General features: G+C 38.7%; 1 protein-coding gene across 6 annotated transcripts in view; it reads left to right on the top strand.

The window, feature by feature from the left end:
* Positions 1–16,936, top strand: part of INPP5F (inositol polyphosphate-5-phosphatase F) — a 92,367-nt gene that overhangs the window by 19,865 nt on the left and 55,566 nt on the right. For 5 of the 6 annotated variants that reach the window (XR_014253384.1, XM_082424754.1, XM_082424755.1 and 2 more), the window contains exon 2: positions 209–289. Coding sequence is in view for 4 of the 6 variants with exons in the window: in XM_082424754.1 (XP_082280880.1) it covers positions 209–289 (81 nt within the window). In the remaining 2 variants the exon portion in view is untranslated. Of the gene's footprint in view, positions 1–208; positions 290–491; positions 596–16,936 lie in introns of those variants that run through there. The other variant, XM_082424756.1, reaches the window with a different exon arrangement.

Raw genomic sequence — 16,936 nt, 5'->3', positions numbered from 1 at the left:
ATATTGGCTATATTCACCGTGTTGTAAAATACATCCCTGAGTCTATCTTACACCCAACAGTTTGTACCTCCCACTCCCTCACCCTTATATTGCCCCTCCTCCCTTCCCTCTCCCCACTGGTAACCAATAGTTTGTTCTCTATAAAGATACTGTTTTAATATGTTTTCTGATGAATATTTTTTCATGATTGCTTCTTATTTTATTTTAGCTACTGATCTACTTCTTGCCTGGAATCCCATTTGTCTGGGGTTGGTAGAAGGTGTTATTGGCAAAATTCAGCTTCACTCAGGTATGTTTCTGTAAACTCCTTAAACTTGTCAAATTTAATGTGGCATTCTATGATATTTTCTTCTTTGAGGATAAATGTAGATTCTGTAATGGCTTTGATTCCTTTACCTTAATTTTGGGTCTGCCCAAAGTGGGTATATTTCCATATAAGTGAAACAAAAATATAAGCATACTTCATTTTATTGTCCTTTGCAGATATTGCGTTTTTTACAGATTGAAGGTTTATGGCAACCTGGCGTCAAACAAATATATTGGTGCCGTTTTTCCAGCAGCATTTGCTCACTTCATGTCTCTGTGTCACATTTAGGTAATTCTTGCAATATTTCAAACTTTATATTTGTTATGGTGATCTGTGATAAGTGATATTTGTTACTACTACAACTCCCTGAAGGCTGAGATGATGGTTAACATTTTTTAGCAAGAAAGTATTTTGTTGTTGTTTGTTTGTTTGTTTGTTTTGGCTGTGCCGTGCGGCATGTGGTACCTTAGTTCCCCCACCAGGGATCAAACCTGTGCCCCCTGCAGTGGAAGCATGGAGTCTTAACCACTGGACTGCCAGGGAAGTCCCAAGAAAGTATTTTTTTTAATTGAAGTATAGTTGATTTACAGTGTTGTGTTACTTTCTGGTGTACAGCAAAGTGATTCAGTTATACATGTATATATTTATTCTTTTTCATATTCTTTTCCATTGTGGTTTATTACAGGATATTGAATAGTTCCCTGTGCTATACAGTAGGACCTTGTTGATTATCTATTTTATATATAGTGGTTTGTATCTGCTATCCCAAACTCCTAATTTATCCCTCCCCTCCCCTCCCCTCTTTCCCTTTGGTAACCATAAGTTTGGTTTCTATGTCTGTGAGTCTTTTTCTGTTTCATAAATAAGTTCTTTTTTTTTTTTTCGGCCACGCCACGCAACTTGCAGGATCTTAGTTCTCTGACCAGGGATTGAACCTGGGCCCTGGCAGTGAAAGCGCCGAGTCCTAACCATGGGACCGCCAGGGAATTCCCTTGTGTCATATTTTAGATTCCACATATAAGTGATATCATATGGTATTTGTCTTTCTCTTTCTGACTTACTTCACTTAGTATGATAATCTCTAGGTCCGTCCATGTTGCTGCAGATGGCATTATTTCATTCTTTTTTACGGCTGAGTAATATTCCATTGTATTGATTTTTTTTTTTATATATATATATGATCATATATGTATATATATATATCACATCTTCTTTATCCATTCATCTGTTGATGGACATTTAGGTTGTTTCCATGTCTTGGTTATTGTAAATAGTGCTGCTGTGAACATTGGGGTGCATGTATCTTTTCGAATTATAGTTTTCTCCAAACATATGCCCAGGAGTGGGATTGCTGGATCATGGGGCAACTCTATTTTTAGTTTTTTAGGGAACCTCCATACTGTTTTCCATAGTGGCTGCACCAATTTACATTCCCACCAACAGCATAGGAGGGTTCCCTTTCTTCCACACCCTCTCCAGCATTTGTTATTTGTAGACTTTTTAATGATGGCCATTCTGACCAGTGTGAGGTGGTACCTCATTGTAGTTTTGATTTGCATTTCTCTAATAATTAGCGATGATGAGCATCTTTTCATGTATCTGTTGGCCATCTTTGTCTTCTTTGGAGAAATCTCTACTTAGGTCTTTTGCCCATTTTTTGATTGGGTTGTTTGTTCTTTTGTTATTGAGTTGTATGAGCTGTTTGTATATTTTGGAAATAAGCGCTTGTCGGTCACATGGTTTGCAAAGATTTTCTCCTAGTCTGTAGATTGTCTGTTTGTTTGTTTATGGTTTCCTTTGCTGTGCAAAAGCTTATAGGTTTGGATTAGGTCCCATTTGTTTCTTTTTGCTTTTATTTCTATTGCCTTGGGAGACTGACCTAAGAAAACATTGGTACTATTTATGTCAGAATGTTTTGCCTATGTTCTCTTCTAGGAGTTTTATGGTGTCACGTCTTATATTTAAGTCTTTAAGCCACTTTGAGTTTATTTTTGTGCATGGTGTGAGGGAGTGTTCTAACTTCATTGATTTACGTGGTCTGTTCAGCTTTCCCAACACCACTTGCTGAAGAGACTGTCTTCTCCATTGTATATTCAGCAAGAAAGTATTTTTAATTAAGGTATGTACATTTTTTAGACATAATGCCAGTCCACTTAATAGACTACAGTGGACTTCAGTCCACTTAATAGACTACAGTTTAGTGTAAACATTTGTACACTGGGAGACCAAAAAATTCTGTGTGACTCATTTTATTTGCTTTATTGCAGTGGTCTGGAACTGAATCCACAGTATCTCCAAGGGATGCCCAAAAAGCTTTAGAGAAAGGGGGGCATAATATTAAAATCCTTTCTTCCTCTTAAAAAGACCCCCACAAGCTAATAAATGCCTGTTTTTAGGAATTGTGTCAGGAACTGTGCTAGTCGGTGGGATACCATAATGAGCAATAACTGACCTGTTCCCACCATGAGCGGAGCTTATGGTTTAAGAGGGAAGTTAGACATTAGTGAGTAGTCATTGAAAGAAATGTATAATTATTTGTTAATTGTGTTAGGTGCTCTGACAGAAAGATACACCAACCATACTGATTTTGAGGGAGAGGACAGCAAGAATAAGGCTGGAGAGGTAGGCAGGTGTCAGACCAGGACGCTTGGCTTTGGGTTAGCTGTCCATCCCTAATATAGTCAGCTCCGGCCAGGGAGGAGTATGGGTCTGGTAGTACACAGTGCAGTCCTTTCCGGGAGCTGTAGCCAGGGCAGGCAAATTCATGGAAGGTCTAGGTCATTCACTCAGCCCTCCCTTTGAAGGACAGGCACCTGTGCTGAGTTCAGAGGGAATTTTGTTTGTAAGAAGGTAGCTGTTATGTAGGCAGGTCCCAAAAAATCATGAAAAGGACTGAATGAAATATTTTAAACACTAAATTTAAATATCTGTTTTTCCTTTGATATCGATTTTAATGTGAGTTAAGAACTATAGGAAGCTTTGCTGTTACTGCTGTGTTATTGGGAGTGTAGCTACCTCTGTAGTGTGCTTTTAAAAATGCTTTTAAGATAAAATTATTGCACGTTTGGAAGCTAGGTTGATTTCTGGATAATATAAAGCACAAATTGCCAGAGACAGTCTAGTTTTCTTTTGCTAGATTCTTGTGGTTATTTTCTAAAATGTGTTAACTATTTTATAGACACAAAAAGCTATTTATCACGGATACGCAGTATAGCTTGCTGAAAAACAAACACACACTTATCTACCACCTAGATTAAGGAATGAAACATGACGAATGTCTTTGGAGCCCTCACTGCCTTTCTCCAAGTATATCCTCTCCTGCCTTCTTCCCTTCAAGAGAGTCTGCGATTTTGAATATTGTACTTATTAGTCCCTTGATTTTCATTATTGCTGTTGTTATGTATATATCCCTCAACAATATGTTGCTGAGGCTTGTGTTTGGGGAATTTTATATCAATGATACTAAGCTGTCTGTGTTCTTTCACTTCTCCCCTCCACTCCCACAACTTGATGCTTTGGGATTTATCCACGTTGATATAGGAAACTTTAGTTCCTTATTTTCACTATTGCATGAATATATCATAATTTGTCCTTTTTTCTGTCATTGGGTAATTTTTGTCATTGTTTGTTTTTTGCCATTAGAAATAATACCACTGTGAGCGTTATTGTACGTTCTGTCTTTGGTAGTTTTTAAATTCTTTCAATACAAAGGAGAAAAGCATTAGACATTGTGTAACATGCTAAGTATTTTAGTCACACTCTCCTACCCGTCCACATTTACATACGTATATCTTTAATTCATTTATATGCTGACAGGATAATTTCACAGTTGAATGTTCTGAGCTAAAATTCATTTTCTATTGTTTAAGTGAAGCTTATGAAACTTTGGAGTTATTTTTCTCCAATTTCAGTTACATCTTGAAACAGTGAATAAATCACTGACATGAGTCAAGAGACCTGAATTCAGGCTTTATTTATTAGCTTTGAGGTAGGTATAGGAGAAGTTACATAATATCTGTTTCATCGGTTGCTGTGTAACAAGCTGTCCCAAAAGTTAACGCCTTAAAACAACAACAACGTATAATAGCTCACGATTCTATGGGTTAACCACACGGCTCTTCTGCCCTTTTCTTCTGTTGGCTGGGGTCATCCATGTGGCAACATGCAGCTGGGGGTTTGCCTGGGGGCATCTCAGTTTTCCTTCATGTGGCATCTCTGTCCATGTGTCTCATCTCACAAGACCTCTCCTTGGGGCCTCTCTCTCTCCTGGATACCTGGGTATCCTTTCAGGGTGCTAAGATGACAAGTTCCAATGTATAAGGGCTTATGAAGCCTCTGCTTGTGTCACTGAGCTTGCTAATATCCCATTGGTCTAAGGAGGTCACACATCCAAATGTAGAGCTAACGAGGGAAGGGGTTTCACAAGGGTTTGCATCCCAGGAGGGTGGTTCATTGGGGGCCACAACGCCCCGGAGCCTCTACTTTATAAACTGTAAAACAAGAGTAAAAATAACTGCCCGCTTTTTTTCCTTAGGGTATTGTGAGTCTCAAATAAGATAATATACCTAAAGGTGCTTAGTAAATTATCACTATCTCATCAAATCTTTGGTTGCAAATACAAACCTATCAGTTTATGCAAACAAATTTTTATTAGGAATTCAAGGGAACAAAACCAAGAAATGGATTTGTTCAGGATCTGAGATTACTTTTGCGGCAGGTGGTATCTGACCACCACTTCCCCCTGTACAGCTCCTACAGTCTTCTCTTCTTTTGGCTGTGTCTGTTTCTGTGTTACGTGCAGCAGAATTTATGCATTTATGTGGTACTCAAACCAACCTCAGCCGTCAAGCCAACCAACATCTGATGTTCCCTGCAACCCCTGGAGACTGACTAGCTATCTAGTTCAGACCCCTAGGGAAGAGACTTTTTGGCTTACCTTGAGCCAGGGACCTTCCCTGGTCACAAAGTTCAAACATGCCCACTGCTCTGCGGGACGGGTAAGCAAAGCAGGAGGGTTTGCACTTGGCAGACAACCCAAAGTCATTTCCTACAAGCAATGTACAAATATGTTACTGGCTGATGAGTTTGATGCAGTCAAAGTATGGTCATTAGGAGGTAGCGGAGGTGTGGGCATTTCCTGTGGTCAACCCCTGTTTACATGTACTTTCTCTCCTTGCACCATGTGCCTTTCTTTGGACCAAAAACAAGAAGTTGGTAGGCAGTGTAGACACCTGTTATATAGGATATTTTGGAAGAGGGAAAGGTGGGGAATAGAGTGAACTAGAGAAAAAAATACTAAAAAGAAGTAAAGAAGGGCCGGGAAGGTGTCTCACTTTTTCACTCTCCTAACCTATGTCTCTTTTCTTTATTTTCTTCCTCCTGCCCCATCACTTCTAAGGTTTGGCTGTTAAGAAAGGGTGTGGGGAGGAAGCAAAGGAAAGTCTTTTCTGGGCCCCCTGCTGTTCTTCTTCCCATCACCCAGGAGAGAACTGCAGCCTCACCCTGTGTATCACTCCACCCCCAGCTCCCACCCCCTGAGCATCCATCTTACTCTTGTCACCTTCTCTTTCTTCATCCTCTGTCCTGGGCATGCCTCATCTCCTCCCCTCCCTGTGTCCCATTAAAGCTGTTGCTCTGATCACACTACCAGCTTGGCCGATGGGCAGTGTGTTCCTGGTATGTGTTATAACCGAGATAATCGCTCCATGTGCATTTTCCTACGGGGCCATCTTACCTTCTGGGGGTAGAAGATGAGGGGAATAAAATGTCTGTACTTAAACTTTTTCTCACTGCTGTTTCCCTCCTACTTAGTCTCTACATATTAATGCACGAATTTTTGTTCTTGCCTAGTGAGATGGGAACATAAGTTTACTTGAATAGTTGTCATTGACAGTCTAAAAACAGCGTGGGTGAGCCATGACTGTCATCAAGCTCATGGGATGTAAGCAGTCGTGACTTAGGAACCGTTAGTAGTTGGCTAGGGCTGCTGCAGCGAAGTTCCACAGACTGGGGGACTTAAATAGAAATTTATTTTCTTGCAGTTCTGGAGGCTTGAAGTCCAAGATCAAGGTTTCATCAGGGTTGATTTCTTCTGAGACCTCTTTCGTTGGCTTGTAGATGGCTGTCTTCTTGTGTCTTCACATCATCTTCACATTGTCTTCTCTGTGTGTGTGTCTGTCTTCAAATTTCCTCTTATAAGGACACCAGTCATATTGGATTAGAGCCCGCCCTAATGACCTCATTTAACTTACTTACATCTTTAAAGATCCCACTCTTTACAATAAGGTCACATTCTGAGGCACTGGGGGTTAGGATTCAAACATATGAATTTTAAGGGAACATAATTCAGCCCTTAACAGGAACCTGACATCCACTGGAAAGCTCACTGCAAAAGCATGTCAAAGAGAATTCCCACCATTGCTTCTGACCCTTTATTTTACAGTGGAATAGGCCATTCCCCAAATGTCACTGAGTAGGCACTGGCCCCAGCAGTGGACTAACCTTAAGATCACACAGTTGCCTTGGATCATGTTACTTCCTCCAAGCCTCAGTTGCCAACTATAAGACAAAGATGATGACACCTCCTAGATACGTTTATTGTAAGATTTAATAAAACTCACATGAAGTGCTTAGCATAGCTCCTGTTAATAGTAGGCATTCAATAGATGCTGGCTATTACTGTTTTTTCCTTAGTTCTAAAGGTAACTTAGAGGTGTCACATATATCACTAGAGAACCACTTAAGTTCTAGCTATACAATTTTGAACAAATTTTAAACTTAGACTTTTTTTTCCAATAATATTAATGTTTACTGAAACTAATGATACTAACATGTCACTAAAAGGTGACATGGTGGGGATTATAAAAAGTAATGTTTTTAGAAGTGAAATATTAGTAGCATTAGTGAAGGTTATATTTTATAATCCATCTGCCCCTTTAGAAAAATGTGTGGTGGAAGAATTTAAAAGTATTATTTGGTTGTGGTATCCTTTGCTGATAATTGCCCTTCCTTTTAGCAAGCTCTGTCCCCAAAATTGTTCTATTAACCCTGGTGCCTAGAAAACAACTATTTAGAACCATTAGCCTTTCTTCAGTTTGGAAGGTGTCTTCCCCAGACATTTGCAGGCAGGTGGACTTTCAGCCAGGATCTAATGCAGTCTCTTTTTGACAACCTGAAGGTGTCTGACTTTGGTTTGATCACTTGGGATTTATTAAGATGAGGAACAGAAAGTAGAAGGGACATGTAATGTGCTAAATAGATGAAGGAAAAGTAAAGCTTCATGAAAAATCATTGTCTTCTATTCCTTGTAGTGTCCGGGGGGAAGTAAGGATGATAGTCAAATTCTTACCACAGTTGTAATTACACATTAATTTTTTGTTTTCTTCTTTTTCGTTTGTCCTCTTCCACCCATCCTCCTTCCCCAGCGTATAAGCTCCAAGACAGGGGCTAGGTGTGTTTTGCTCACTGCTGTGTCCCCCTGTGCAGTGGCTATTCAAAAATATTCAGCAAATAGTTATTTAATAAATATTTATGGAGTGCCTATTGTGTGCTGGGGGCTGCAGGATGAACAAAATTCAAAGCTTCCAGGAGCATAGAATCGAAGCCAAGAGATAGACATTAATTACCCCATCAGAATTTTATCATTAAACATAAGCTTCTGAAGAAGAAAAACGTGGGATGTTGTGAAGCACATAGCAGAGGGGCCTGACTGGTGGTAGCGGGGGGTCCTGGATGGAAGGCATCCCTGAGGAAGTGATGTCTGAGTTGAGGCCTGAAATGTGTTTTCTCAATCACGGGAGTCTTTTTGCACAGCTGCTAACTCTGCCAACGACTACTCTTCTCTCACTCCCCACCCCTCACCTTGGCCCTGTCCAGATTATCTTACTAATATTTCAGGCCTCAACCCAAACACAACTTCCTTAGGGATGCCTTCCATCCAGGAGATAGCTATATCATCACAGAGCCAGGAAGAGATTGCTTGAGGCTGGAGGTTTTAAATGGATTACAAAAACTCTTTAAATTAAAATCTCCAGTAGTCCCCCCCCCTTATCCGTGGTTTCACTTTCCAAAGTTTCAGTTACCTGCGGTCAACCATGGTCCGAAAATATTAAATGGAAAATTCCAAACAATTCATAAGTTTTAAATTGCACGCCATCCCGAGCGGTGTGATGAAATCTCACTGTTCTGCTTCCTCCTGCCTGGGATGTGAATCGTCCCTTTGTCCAGCTCATCCATACTGTATGCTATCAGCCCATTAGTCACTTAGTAATCGTTTCCGTTATCAGATCGACTGTCGAGGTATCACAGTGCTGTGTTCAAGTAATGCTTATTTTACTTAGTAATAATCCCAGTGTTCAAGAAGGAATGTATATATAGGGCTCGGTTCTACCTGTGGTTTCAGGCATCCACTTGGGGTCCTGGAACGTATCCCCGGGGGATACGTGTTTTGAAGACTGAGAAGAGGATAAGCTCGTTAGGGTAAGAAATATCTGAATATAAAATGCAAAAGTATTTTTCCCACGATATATTCAGAAATAGTTTGAAGAGAGAATTGTCAGGAATCTTGATTAATTTAGCAATAGAGGCTCTTAGGTTAGTAGTAATTAAGTGAATTACTACTCCTAGTATTGAGCAGCTACAGACACAGTTCACTCAAGTCGCTCCCATTCATTCAAATAGTACACACCATCTGCTGTTTCTCCACTTTTAAAGTGGTGAGGATATCTTGATCATTAAAATGCTAAAATGTATTATGCGTATGATTTTAAAAGTTTTATTTTAGTCCGTGGCTGTCAATGGAGACCTTGCTGACACAACGACATGAAATATTTTTATACTTTAGTGATGAATGAATGGAGTGTCGCCAGCATTGCCTTAGTAGTTTCCTAAAAAGCCATTAGAAAACCCCACTGCTCAAGGGCACTGGAGAAAAAGGAAGAGAAGCCTGACAGGGTCCCTTCAGAGCTCTCAGCCTCTGCTGGAGGCCTGCTTCTCAGGCACGGTCTTTAGATAGTGCTTCTGTTTAAATACAAGTTTAATTGTCTGCGTACAATTGCACTTGAGAGAAGTGGATTGTTTTATTGTCTACTGACAACTCATATAATAAAAACATGTAAGGATTGCGATGATGGTTGTACAACTCTAAATTCATCAAAATCGTTGACTTGTTATACTTAAAATGAGTGAATTTTATGGTATATAAATTATATCTAAATAAAGCCATTGAAAATATTTAAGTCAGAGAATAGCTTTTGTTGTATCCTGTTGTCATTACTTCTGATTTTAACTTAATCTAAAAATGAAGTAATCTACCTTTTGGTAACAAAGGTGACTTTTTTTCATGTACTAAAGTTGATTTGAAGGAAGTATTTTAAAGAAACAGTGTTATTTGGGACTTCCCTGGTGGCACAGTGGTTAAGAATCCACCTGCCAATGCAGGGGACACAGGTTCAATCCCTGGTCAGGGAAGATCTCACATGCCGCAGAGCAACTAAGCCCGTGTGCCACAACTACTGAGCCTGCACTCTAGAGCCCGTGAGCCACAACTACTGAAACCCACGTGCCACAACTACTGAAGCCCACACGCCTAGAGCCTGTGCTCTGCAACAAGAGAAGCCACCACAATGAGAAGTCCATGCACCGCATCGAAGAGTAGCCCCCGCTCGCCGCAACTAGAGAAAGTCCGCGGGCAGCAACGAAGACCCAACTCAGCCAAAAAAAAAAAAGAAACAGTATTATTCTTAACATAACATTTCTACCAAATAATCTAAAATGTAATTTAAAAACAGTCATTTTATATTCACTTTTTCATTCATGAGGGTCTCAGAACTACTTATTTTGGAGGTAAGATTTACATTGGTGACTAGGTTCCTGGTTAATCCTTAAAAGATTCTTTAATTGTAGTTTAGCTGACCTATTCTGTTAATAGCTTTGGGTCTTGGAAGCAGGCAGCCAAGTGGTACAAGTGGTTCCTTTCTTTGCCATCTTCTTGTCTCTGGTTTTTGCTTCCCTCTTCCTTTTACTCTCTTCCCAGGTACCTCCGTGCTGAATGACCCTTCCCTCCTCTCTTTGCTCCCCTCAGCCTGCTCCATTACTTTATGCTTCAGAATTTTCCATCACCTCCCTTGTCGCTGATCTGAGCTCCAATCTCCTTGGTACAGATGGTTCCACCTCCCCAGTAGGAGCAGTACTTGAACTAGACACATGAAGGTGACCCATAGTTCTGAGCTCTCGCAGGGGTCATCAGATAAGCATGCTGCTTAGTTCTGAGCATACCTCTAACTGGCAGATTTTTATATCCTCAGGCAGAGAGAAACTTTAGAGGCAAGCCAGATTGCCTCTTCTGTTTCACGATCGTTCCATTTTCTAGTTATAAATGAATTTGTTCTTAAACTCTAGTTGTTTCCCTCAGTGATCCCTATGGCAGTGATATTAAAAGTTTTTTTGCTCCATAAAGAGAAGAGGCTTATTAAGGTAAGATTGACTGACTGACTGTATGGGCCAGCTATAAACGTTCTTCCTATATTTATTTCCTCCTTTATATTCTTATTGAACATTTTGAAGTGATTACAATCAAATTATTATCAGGTCTAATTGTGTTTAAGAAAGAAGATTCTTGGTTCTTGGCTATCAGGTTTGTTACAGCCGGTAGGCTTGGGTCCCTTCATGCACAGGGGCCAATCACCTCCAACCTTGAAGCATACTTATGTCACCCTCCAAAGCAGTAATTTATCTTCATGATGATAAACCTTCATCATAAATAAAAATCCCAATTATATTTAGTATGCCTGGGTTTATTAATAGGTAGGAAAGTATGTAATATATTAACATTTTAAATAAACATGTAAGAAAACATCTTAGCACTTCAGGAAGATAAAGATATAGTTATCTGGAAAATGTACTTTTTATTTTTAATTTTTATAATGTTGACTTTTAAAATTTTTATTTTATTTTATTTATTTTTGGCTGCGTTGGGTCTTCGTTGCTGTGCACGGGCTTTCTCTAGTTGCAGCGAGCGGGGGCTACTCTTCGTTGCGGTGCGCGGGCTTCTCATTGTGGTGGCTTCTCTTGTTGCGGAGCACGGTCTCTAGGCGCGCGGGCTTCAGTAGTTGTGGCTGGCGGGCTCTAGACCGCAGGCTCAGTAGTTGTGGCACACGGGCTTAGTTGCTCCGCGACATGTGGGATCTTCCCTCACCAGGGCTCGAACCTGTGTCCCGTGCACTGGCAGGCGGATTCTTAACCACTGTGCCACCAGGGAAGTCCCCACTTTTTATTTTTTGTTTGGCCGCACCATGTGGCTTGTGGGATCTCAGTTCCCCAACCAGGGATTGAACTCGTGCCCTCAGCAGTGAAAGCGTGGAGTCCTAACCAGGACTGCCAGGGAACTCCCTGGAAAATGTACTTTTATATAGAAACTGATTTTGCCCATTGATACTCTATAAGTTAGACTTTTATAGTTTTCTAGGACTATTATAAATGGAAAAGACTTTACATTTTTATGGCGTATAATAGATTATTTCATTTTATGGCAGGTCATTATTAGGGATTTTATTATTAGGATGAATTTAAATTCATAGGTTAAGCTGAAGATGCTTCTGATTCCACCATTTGGTACCTTTGAAATGGAGCCTAATAAGTGTACCTCTTGCCCTAGATGCTGTCCTTATGAGTCATTGTCAGTTTTCTATATACCCAGACTTAGAAAACTTTAGTAGGCAACAGAGCAACCCATCAAGAAACACTGAGTAGCTACTATGCTTGGAAGATGAACAAATTAATAATTGGCTCTTTGGTCACTGAGAGTATTAGAAGCCCAATATGATGTACTTTGAAAAAAATAGCTCTGGTGTGCTGGTACTGTTACTTGTATTTCTACTTACCTGATGTATAATGGTGTACGTTGCTCCCTGAAATATATTCAAAGATGTATACTGCTCTATTTCCATTAGGAAAAGAAAGCATTTTTCTTAATGTAGTTTTAAAAAATAGAAATAACCTTATATATAAAGCAAAAAATTATATTAAACATACCATGAATCCATATCTTTTAGTAGAAATTTAAATTCATGCATAAGTTTGCATAAAACCTATAGACTTATGCTCATATTCATTTAAAAGTACTAAATGGCCAATTAATAACTTATGCAATAGGTATCAATGAAGTAGGTTTTATGCACACATTGGACTGAATTTAAATTCCTACCAAAGATTTGTTTAAAAAAAAAAAGAAAAGCAGGATCCTTCAAATTGGAACATAATTTATCTTGAGATAAGCCGTTAAGACATTACCCAATTATTAGAGCTCTTAAAATGCATAGTGTGTTAATATATTATATAATGGATCATTTAAAGATACTTCGTACATTTTAAAAAATGAGATCAAGAGAAACTAGACAGATTGTTTCTGACAGCAAGAGACTAGCAGTATTTGAAGAGATAATAGCCAAGAATTTTCTAAAACCAACTATAAATACAAGTCACAATGTCAAGAAATACTTTGAACTGCAAGGGAAAAAATACAAAGAAAACCACACTTAGGCACCTTGTAGTAAAACTGATGAAAACTAGAGACAAAGAAAACATCCTAAAGCAGCCAGAGAAAAACCACACATTAAATTCAAGGGCATTCAATCAGCCTTGATAGGAACAATGGAAGCTGGAAGACAGTGGAAAGCTGCCTTCAAAGTGCCTGTCTAGAATTTTATACCTTCAAAAATTAAGGAAAAAAAGACATTTTGAGCCAAACAAACTGAAAGAATTTGTCATCAGCAGTATCTGCACTAAAAGAAATACTAAGAATTCTTCAGGTAAAAGGAACATGATTCCAGATGGGAGTGTGGAGTTGTAGGAAGGAGTGAAGTTCAATGGAAAGAGTAAATGTGTTGGTAAATTTAAATAAAGTTGGCTTTATATGAGGTTTAAAATTAACGCAGAATGAAAACACACAACAATAATAGTAACAATAGTGAGCTAGAAAGGGCTGGTGTTCTAAGGTCCTTTCACTGTCCAGGAACTGGCAAAAATACTAATTTACATTAGGCTTTTGTAAGTTAGGGCTCGTATTATCAGACCCTACAATATAACCACTAATAGCGTAATAAAAGATTGTAAAAACCTAATAAAGGGGGAAATGGAATAATAATAATTTTAACACTTAATAATCCAAAAGAAGGCAAGAAAAGAAAGCATGTAGAACAGGTGGGACAAATGGTAAGACGGTAGAATGATTCTTAAGTTTATCAACAATTACATTACATACGAATGGACTTAGTACTCAGTTAAAAAACAAAGCTTTTCATAATGGAAAAACAATAAAATTCATCTACAAGCTGCTTTTAGGACAAATACCTTAGGTATATGTATATGTATATAGAATGGTCCAAAGTAAAAGGATAGAAAAAAAGAGAAACCAAGCAAATGCTAACCTACTGAAAAATAATGTGTCTATCCCAATATCAAAACAGACTTTAAGGCAAGAAGCATAAAGAGATATACATTTCAAAAATAGCAAAAGTTCAAGTCACCAGAAAGATATAGCAATTTTAAATTTGTACGCACCTAAGCCTTAAAATATAAAAAGAGCAATGAGTCATTTGGCTTAAATTTATTAGTTAGACTGTCAACTTGAAACGGCAGAGAAACGTATGAGTATTCTTATTATCAGCTTGACACAGAAGAAAGGAAAGGTGAGCCAACTATAATCCCCTTTCCTAATTCTCTTTTTTCCTTCTTACCAACACATCTCCATTCTCTGATTCATCTGGTGCAAATGCAGACTCTGAGCATTTATTAGAGGTGTAATCTACAGACGCTCTTCAACAATTTAAATATTTGTTATTTGAATATTATGTTACAACTTTGGAGTGTGTAGTAACCACCTGGGTTAGTATTTGTTGGCATACGGATATAATTATAAATTCTATTGTGCTGATTTCGAGTGTTAAGGCAGCAGGGTTCTCTCTGCTTTGTCATTTCCCAGCTTCTCCTGGTGGACGCTCCAGGTGACGTGGACCTAGGAGAGGTGAAGGAAGTGCTTTGTCCTCAAGAATATAGTCTGCAGGATCAGGGCAAGCTAAAGGAGGAAAACACATGAGAGTCCTTATCAGACCCACCTTCTTTTTTATTTTTGCCTTTGGTCATAACATGAATGTTTATAGAGAGACACAGAGAAACTGGAAAGTGTCCAAAAGAGCAGTGAAAACAGAACCTTTGTATGCTACAGAAGTAAATAAATAAGTTTTTTTTTCTCTAAAAGAATTAAGTCTTAAAAAAAAAATCCCGCTGAACCAGTTCAAATCAGAACCAGTCTTTGGAAAAGGTGAGCCAGAAGAAAAAAATCAGAAAAGCAAAATCATTTTCACGCAAATATTTCATTCACTTCAAGTGTCTGGCCCACAGAATATGTACTGCCTATGTATTTCTATCACTAGGGGCTCTTTTAGTTGAATCTCACTTAACCTGTTTGCCAGATTAACCAACATGCCTCACTGCCTCTGCAGAGTCTGTTGGTAGATGGATGCACTGAAGGCCGGTGGAGACTGGGTAGGAAGCCCTCTCTCTTCTGGTGGATCGTGTTTATTTCCAATCCTGTTCATACTTGTTTTACTCGATATTGTAATTACATAATTAAATAAGCCCATCAACTATGAGTATTGATACAAAAAGAAAGACTTCCTGTTTCTATGAAGGCTAAATTGAATGCTTTGGAAAGACTAGATAAAGTTGTGTTGCATCAAAAGAAAAAAAAAAAAAAAGGTAAATTACACCACCAAATACTTATTAGGGGCTCATTCTCAAAGAATGTGGGAACTCAGTTCGCTGACCAGGGATCATTGAAGCCGTGCCCCATGTAATGGAAGCGCAGAGTCCTAACCACGGGACCGCCAGGGAATTCCCTAAATTATGTATGTTTAAAAGGTCATTGTTAAACTCTCAAGTAAGATTAAAAGGACTAATGCCAACAATGGTAACCAATTGCTCTCCATCTCTGCTAGTCTCCTTATATGAGAGAACTCACAAGGTGGGGTTTGGATTAGATTTAAAGAATTGCCATGGAGTGGGGAACAATGGTCAAAGGGAACATTAATTGTATATGTAATGTTTACATTTTTAAACAAATGGAATGTATTCCTTTATTTCCTATCGAATTAACATTAATAAAAATGAAAAGGATTGCTAGACATTCATTGTTGGATCAAATGCTTATCTTTTCTATATGTCAGTAGGATGGATAGCCATGTTGAGAAATATGTAAGATGCAGTACTTCCTAGAGGTGAGGTCATGAGTAGGGAGAAAAGAGTTTCATCCAATTTTAGAAAAAAAAAATTGTTTTTTTATGAAAATCTTTATCCTGCCATTACTTATCCTCTTTTAACTGAGTCAGTTATTGTATAGGGCAAGCAATTGAATCTTTTCCAGGACTATTGTTTTAGTTTGCCCTAACTGGTCATGCTTTTCAAGATAATCACTTCCTAATCAGTTTTCTTATCTTGCTGGGGAAGTCAGATTTTCCTGTCTGTCTTTTCCTGAAGGAGTCAGGGTTACAAAATTGACCTTTTTTCCCATTGTAAAATGTTTAAAAAGTTGAAAAAATATCTTTATGCCGAAAGACCTTGCTAGACTAAATTACCTTTGACACATGGTTGTACCGCATATCCAGATTTCAGTGTGGCAGCTTTAATTGAGCCAAGTTTCTTTTCCTGGTGGGTGATAAAAATTAATGCAGTAACCTGCATTTGTGCTTTTAAAAACTTTATTACAAAATTATGCCTGACTGGATACTGGGATTACTAAACAGTAGTAATGGTATATATCAATACTTTTACATTTTTCTTGGCTTAAAGCACAAACTAGAGAAAATATATTTGGATCATTTAACCCTGTAACTAACATGCTCATTCTTGCCGAACTTCCAGGCTTCTATGTGTTTATTATTGTGTTTTGTTTCACCTAAGGCAAAATAATTACAGGAATACATATTGCTATTTCTCATGAGGTTTTTTGTTTGTTTTGTTTTGTTTTCTCGGGTCAGCCTAGAAATATCTTAGCGTCCAATTCAAATTTTTCATTTTCTTTCCATTATGATTTTAATTGTTCCTTTGAACACTATTTCAAATACCTGTGTCTCTGTGTTTGGCAGGAAATATACTTTTTAGTCTTTTTCTTTCTTTTTTATTTATTTATTTATTTATTTATTTATTTATGGCTGCGTTGGGTCTTCATTGCTGAGTGCTGGCTTTCTCTAGTTGCGGTGAGCGGGGGCTACTCTTCCTTGTGGTGCGTGGGCTTCTCATTGCGGTGGCTTCTCTTGTTGCGAAGCATGGTTTCTAGGTGCGTGGGCTTCAGTAGTTGTGGCACGGGGGCTCAGTAGTTGTGGCTCACGGGCTCTAGAGTGCAGGCTCAGTAGTTGTGGCGCATGGGCTCAGTTGCTCCACGGCATGTGAAAATCTTCTCAGACCAGGGCTTGAACCCGTGTCTCCTGCATTGGCAGGCGGATTCTTAACCACTGCGCCACTAGGGAAGCCTACTTTTTAGTTTTTTATTCTCTGCTCTGGTAGGTAAGACTCCTAACAAGTTCTTTTGTTCTTTAGAAGGAGCTTTTTTTAAAAAAAGATTGAGACGTAGTTCAC

Source organism: Balaenoptera physalus, assembly GCF_965194825.1.
Source record: "Balaenoptera physalus genome assembly, chromosome: 14".
Lineage (NCBI taxonomy): Eukaryota > Metazoa > Chordata > Mammalia > Artiodactyla > Balaenopteridae > Balaenoptera > Balaenoptera physalus.
The sequence above is the reverse complement of the archived record's forward strand: the minus strand, read 5'-3'. Positions and strand labels throughout refer to the sequence as shown.